We start from the raw sequence: 6,797 nt of genomic DNA on the forward strand, positions 1-6,797 counted from the left end.
TTCGGAACCTCGAACAAGCTGATGCTACAGTCTCCCTGGGAAGAGCCGCAAAAACTGTTTTAATTTTATCCATTAACTGGGCTTTTGTATTACTGGAAGTGCGATTGGTGTCTTTTTCAACTGCGCCCCATACAAAATAATCCATGGGGTTAAGGTCTGGGGAGTTTGGAGGCCAAACATTTGGACTGGTGAAGTCGTAGAAATTTTCAGACAACCATTTTTGACTTTTCCCAGAGGTGTGGCAAGGGGCCGAATCCTGCTGCCATACATACGGCCTACCATTGGCTACCCTTGTTATCCAGGGCTTGACTACAGTTAGCAACTCCACGAACAAAGCCCGAATTCCAATGCCAGGGTTCTTCAACACCTGTTCCTGCAGATTTGCGAGGAATTCTGCTGTACGAACGCAATCAGATCGTCTGCTAGGGATCTTTCTTCTTGCTACATTCTCGTAGTCACCATTGCAAGTCTCTAGTTCATGCCTGATTGTTTTTACTGTATTCAGGGAGCATTGGGCAGCAGTCGTAATATCCTTATTTTGATAGCGGGCACGAATCATCATGATACAAGTTATTCTCTTCCATGATTCAGGTGGGTTCCAGCTATCCATCCTTTCTGACATCTTGTATATGAATGAAGAAGGGTCCAAACTTTTAAATGAAGAGAAGTGTGTGTTAATACATGTAACTTACGGAAAAATATAATTAATTATAAATATGTCAAATTTATCCCGAACACCCTGTATATACAAAGTAAACTGCAATGGTCCCAGCACTGAACCTTGCAGCACATCACTAGTCACTGTTTTTGCCTCGATTTTGATCCTTCATATACCACTTTTGGATATCTGTCCAGCTGCCACCCTCTTATCTACTTAAGAGTATCTTGTCCATTACCATTTGTTCTAATTTGCATAACACAATTCCATGCAGTATTCTGTCACATGCATTTGTAAAATCCAGTAGAATCACAGTGTAACCATTTCTTTATCCAACTGAGCTGTTACTCTACTAATTTACTAAAAAGTTAGTAAATTACTAAGGCATGACCTACCCTTGAAAAAGTCATACTACTCTTCATAGAGCAACAATTTTTATCCACCCATTCTTGAATTTTTTTTTGACCTTTTCCAGTACTTTTACCATCACACGTGATACTGATTGGTCTATAATTTGCTACTGCAGTCTTAGAACCATCCTTACACAAGGGAATTATTCTGCCCTATTTCCATTCCCTTGGAACTCTACCAAAGCTGAAACTTAAAGAGCATTTAGGGAACTGGCAATGTCAGAGACACTGCCAGTTCCCTTGCACATTCTCGCAAGACTGAGCTGATATCCCAATCTAAACCCACAGCTGTATTTTCAGTGAGACTCTGTAATATCCTAAGAATTTTCAATTCATCCAACTCTGTTCCCACATTAGTGTCTGTCATATATGTGAAAGCAGTAACCTCACTTGGATGATATACCCTTGCAAAGTGGTCACTCAATAACTCAACTATTTTCTCTGCTTCTGTCACCTTGTAACCATCAACACTCATTAAGGTTACTCTTCCATAGTCATTCTTCCTCTTATTTGCCATAACTCTTTAGGATTTGAATTTTTTTGAATTTCCCCCAAGTGACCAAGTTGGTGAGTGATATAAAAAAATGCTCCCTACATTGATAGATTGAGAGCTTGTGGATTGCAGAGATTGGTTGATAGGCGAAGAAGAGGGGATATGATAGAAACATTCAAATTACTAAAAGGTTTTTATAGGATTGATGCAGGGGAAATGTTTCAGCTGTGTGAAAGTGATGGAAGAACAAGAGGTCATCTCTGGAAATTAAAGAAGAGTGTGGTTAACAAAGGTGTCAGAACAAGGTTTTTTGCCTGGAGGGTGGTGAATGAGTGGAATTCATTGCCTGACTTAGTTGTGAGCTCTTCGTCTGTAAATGAATTCAAGAAGAGATATGACAGATATTGTTTTGCTAGTTTGGGTCTCCCGCGATGAGTCTACTGACTCCATGGAGATACCCGTAATAATAATAATAATAATAATTTCCTTTGGTCTGCTCGGTGGGATTCTACTAGTAATCTGATTCTGCCTTGCTTGCCATGCTAGTCACCTTTCTTCTTATATTACCCTCCACAGCATTTTCTTCTTCTTCAGCTCATGCTTAATGATATTACTCATCCATCTAATTCCTACCTGATTAACCCTCCTTACATTAGGTATACAATCCTTACCTTAGGTTTAAACACTACTAACATCCTTACCCTGAAGTGTTTTAAGCTTCCTCCTAAGACTGTCATAATCACCTGCCTTCTAGTTCAATATATACCCCTTTCTGGCAGAATATTCCTCATGTTTAACAATCCCCAAGTCAAGACCACATGGTCACTTTCCCCAATCAGAGTGGCCACCTTCGTTATGGATAGCTCTTCTGATCCTATGATCAAGTCCAATACTCTTACACTCCTAGTCCTGTCCATCACATGCTGCCTGAAGCAATCATCTCTCAGTAGGTATATAAATTCCATTTCCTTTCTGTTATGATCCTTCCAGTTTATATCTCCATAGTTGAATTCTCCTCATAATAATCACTCGACCTGTTCTAATTTGATGGGAGGAATCTTTATGTGGACTTTTTCAATCGAAGGTGAGTTAGCTGAACTCATACAGAAGTAGCAGGGTTTTTTCTCCCAGAAACTCTGGTTTTTCATCCCACATACAGACAAATCGGCCCTTCAGAACACACGCAATTTACAGATAAAAAATACTAGTTGTGGTGGGCTGTATATGGTATTGATTGGTAGTAGAGGGTCAGTGTAGAGGTGGAGGCAGTTGTATAGTAGGTGTCCTCCTGCGATGAGTCTCCTGACTCCTTGGAGGTGTCATGAATAATAATAATAATTTACAGTTGCATGTCTTCCAGATCATCCATGGAACTCCTTGGAATACACCCTTGATGGAACACATCCAAACCAAGCACTCAAGATGAATGGGATTTTGGTGGTGATGGTTGGCAAAGGTCTAAAGTTCAGACTGCATGTTGCAAGTGTTGTAAAGATTGTATTGCACACTGCACAAGGCAGCTATGATACACTAATAATAGTCCATACATTGCCAAGTAAAAATGAAATGGCTGAATCAGATCACACATGGAGTATCAAGATTACAAATAAGCATATTTGTAACCTTGATCTAGTCTAGTCTAGCCGCAGTTTTCTCCTATAATGAGGAAATTGAAATTGGTTCAGAGACAAGTGACTAAAGCAATATCAGGGACTCTGGAATGCTGGTTATGACGAGTCATTATGAAATGCAAATTGCAGATTAGTGATAGGGATGAATAGGGAAGGGATGATACCACATTAATATTCAGGCCTTCCATTGGGGTCATGAGGCTCATTATGGGAGTTCTGCTTTTGACAAAACAAAGTATATCATATCCATACTTAAACTCATTCAATGTCTGTACTTCCACCATCCTTCCATAAAATGCATTCCATGCTACAAATGAAAAAAAAAAAAAAAAATATATATATATATATATATATAGAAGAGAACAAGAGGCTATCGCTGGAATTTATATATAGAGTTGAGTGTTTAATATAACAGACAAATTGCTGGCTGAGTGAGCTATGGTGAATGTCAGATGTCAATGAGTTGAAGGATCAACAGAAATACTGCTGGTTTAATGAGACGTTTCTCTACATGCTCATTAACTCCTAATGTATCAATAATAAACTTAATATGCGCCCTCGCAATTTCTTCTGTTAATGTAAAATATTCACTATGAAAAAGCATCGTGCATCACTGAGAAAGGGTTTATTTATTCTAAACAAAGCGCTAAATACTGGACAGATAAGTGAAAGTTCCTCTCACATATATTACATGACACTCACTCGTATTACAGGGTACATGTGTATTGTCTTCTTGGGATCTTCCGACTTCTCGTCTTTTGCTTTTTCAGGTGCATCGCCCATATTTCTTTTTCTTTAGAATATGTATACATAGACATGTAGGTATTTAACAACACATACCAACTCCTTTAGTATCGATTATACAATTTAATTTACGTAAAGTTAAAAAAGAGAATAATAATAAACAAAACTTCTTCAATTCTTAGCTCCAGACGATTACCGTAAAACTTCGCATACCTATAGCGCCACTTACGGTGAAGTGTTTCTGTTTGTTTGTATTTAAAGTAATATTCCAACACACGCACAGAAGAAATCACAGACCCAATCTCGTACTAGTACTACGTACAAACGTTATATATTAAAACAAGAGAGAACTTATCAGCTAAAAAAAAAAAATTAGTATCTTTTTTTTTCATCGACTAGCTGATGTAGTCTTGGTTCAAAAGATGTTCAACAGGACAATGGTTGGTTGGTTGGTTGGTTGTTGATTTATTATTATTATTATTATTAATGGTTGGTCGATTGGTAGAGGCGCAGCAAAAAGTTAAGCAAGTTTGAGCGCCGTTAGTAGTTGGAAGGAGTTCAATCAATGCTGTTGGCACACTCTCCCTCGATGAGTCTTTGGACTCCATGTCACATAATTAGATATTAGAACTGTTTATTGACAAAGAGATTATAACATAAGTTCTTGGTTTTTGTACTCCTAAATTTAAAAATTAAAACGTTTTGACAAAGATTGTTTTAACATTTATAATAATGATATAACAGTGGTGTAAGAGTATAATAATTCTTTCTTTCAAATATTTACATATGTACAATGATCATCTATTCAGTATATTATTTTACAAGGTTCAGCACTTTGTGCTACATATAATGAGATTTAAATAGTAATGATGATAACAGTTTTTTTTTTAAATAACAATCCTAATAATAATTTATATTGTTCAGAGTTACATAAGTTGTATAATATTACATGTTGTAGTTTACTGTTTTATTTTTTTTTCCAAGTTTGAAAAGGTGTGATTATACAACAGTATTTACACATATGCAATCTAAATATTATATTTCCTTATTCTCATAAACATACAGTGTAAACTCATGATTTACATTTAAAAGAATTTTTTATTACATTACATACATTTGATTACATATGATACATTACTTACATTTGTTTATATGTGATATTTAAATTACGTACATTTGTTTACATGTGATATTTAAATTACGTACATTTGTTTACATATAATACATACATTACATACATTGGTTTTCATGTGATACATACATTACATGCATTTGGTCATCCTCGAAGCTTATCTGAGGATGACACCAGTTGGTTATTATGTATTGGTTTTTTGTTTTTTTTTTTGCTGTGTTGGGAAGCTACGAAATCTATGATTGAGAAATGACCTCCATGGAGTCAGAAACTCATATCGGGAGGTACACACTATCGCACACAATGTTTATCTAACCATTCCATAAACTGATTCAGCTTGTCCGCATTCACCACCAGTAGCACACTAAGGATTTAATCTTGGGGGGGGGGGGGGGTTGAGTAGACGATTTGAGAATGCACACTATGCCCTATGAATGAGGAGCTGCAACGACTGGTATTTTAAGTAGAATAAAAATAGAAGACACGACACAGCATAAATTAAAAAATGAATTTTAATTAGGAAACGATTTTGGGAAAATGTTCTAGTGTTTCTTTTCTTTTTTCTTTATGGGAAAGGGCCCCCCCTTCTGGGTGCGCCACTCTTCACCATGCACTCAGACAATGCATTCCACTCACCAACCACTCTCCATACAAAGAACCTGTTCCTCGCTCCTCTGCTCACACCCTCTTTATACAGTTTCAGAGGATGGCCTATTGATCTACTCCTCTCTCATTCTATGAAAAATCTCTTCATATCCACCTGATAACAACCCCTGGCAAATTCATATGCCTCAATTATATCCCTCCTCCTACTACTACTCAAGAGGCTTTGCAATTTATATTGTCTCAATCTCTTCTCGTATTCCACATTCCGAAAACCACAGACCACCTTTGTGAATCTTCTCTGGACACTTTCTAAGATATCCTCATCACCACAAAAACCTGCTGACCAAATAATCTATGCACAATAATCTATATGAGGTCTAATCCATGCCTTATAGAATAGCATAATAACCTCTTTATTTATGCATATCAGTGTCCTCTGTATCATTTCCATTATCTGATGTGACTTCTTAACAACATGTGCAATGTGACTCCTGAATTTCAGTCCTTCCACACCACCACTCCTAACTTTTCATCATCTGCATATCAACAGTTAAACGCATCCGAATATTATTACTATTCAAATTGAACAACAATAGTCCCAAAACAGCCCTGCAGCACACCACTAGTAATCTTCCTCTTTTGGGTTACTGCACCCAACATATCAAACTTTCTGGTCCTGTCTGACAGCCAGTCACTGATCCAACTCAGATGTCTATTATCCATTCCCATTGTTTAACAGCTTGTTATGCAGCAGTCTGTCAAAAACGTTCGCAAAATCCAAGTACACGACTGTTGGAGTATATGCATCTCCCGTCTCCAATGTATTTGTAACCTTGTTATAGTATATAAGTAAGTTAGTAAAACATGATCTCCCTTTAACAAACTTATGGTATCACCACAGATAATACTCCTGTTTTCAACCCATTTCTGTTCCTACTTCTGGACAATCTCTCTCTCTCTCTCTCTCTCTCTCTCTCTCTCTCTCTCTCTCTCTCTCTCTCTCTCTCTCTCTAGCACCTTCAACACAACTCACAGGGCCGCATTTACCATGAGACGCAAGCTGGGTGCCTCACTCTCTATGAGGGGCCACATTTTAAACCTTACTCCGCACAAAGAACAATAT

At 37.3% G+C, this 6,797-nt stretch overlaps 1 protein-coding gene across 1 annotated transcript in view; it reads right to left on the reverse strand.

Moving 5' to 3' along the window:
• The window catches only part of LOC150107863 (dynein axonemal light chain 4), a 68,876-nt gene extending 64,739 nt beyond the window's left edge, over positions 1-4,137 (reverse strand). Inside the window, exon 1 of the mRNA XM_090415385.1 lies at positions 3,895-4,137. Within this exon, the coding sequence (XP_090271511.1) occupies positions 3,895-3,975 (81 nt within the window). The 5' untranslated portion in view covers positions 3,976-4,137. The remainder of the gene's footprint in view (positions 1-3,894) is intronic.
• Between the last annotated feature and the right edge of the window lie 2,660 nt (positions 4,138-6,797).

This window comes from Typopeltis vanoorti, chromosome 3 (assembly GCF_054136105.1).
Source record: "Typopeltis vanoorti isolate ZY-2024b chromosome 3, IOZ_Tvanoo_1.0, whole genome shotgun sequence".
Classification (NCBI taxonomy): Eukaryota; Metazoa; Arthropoda; class Arachnida; order Uropygi; family Thelyphonidae; genus Typopeltis; species Typopeltis vanoorti.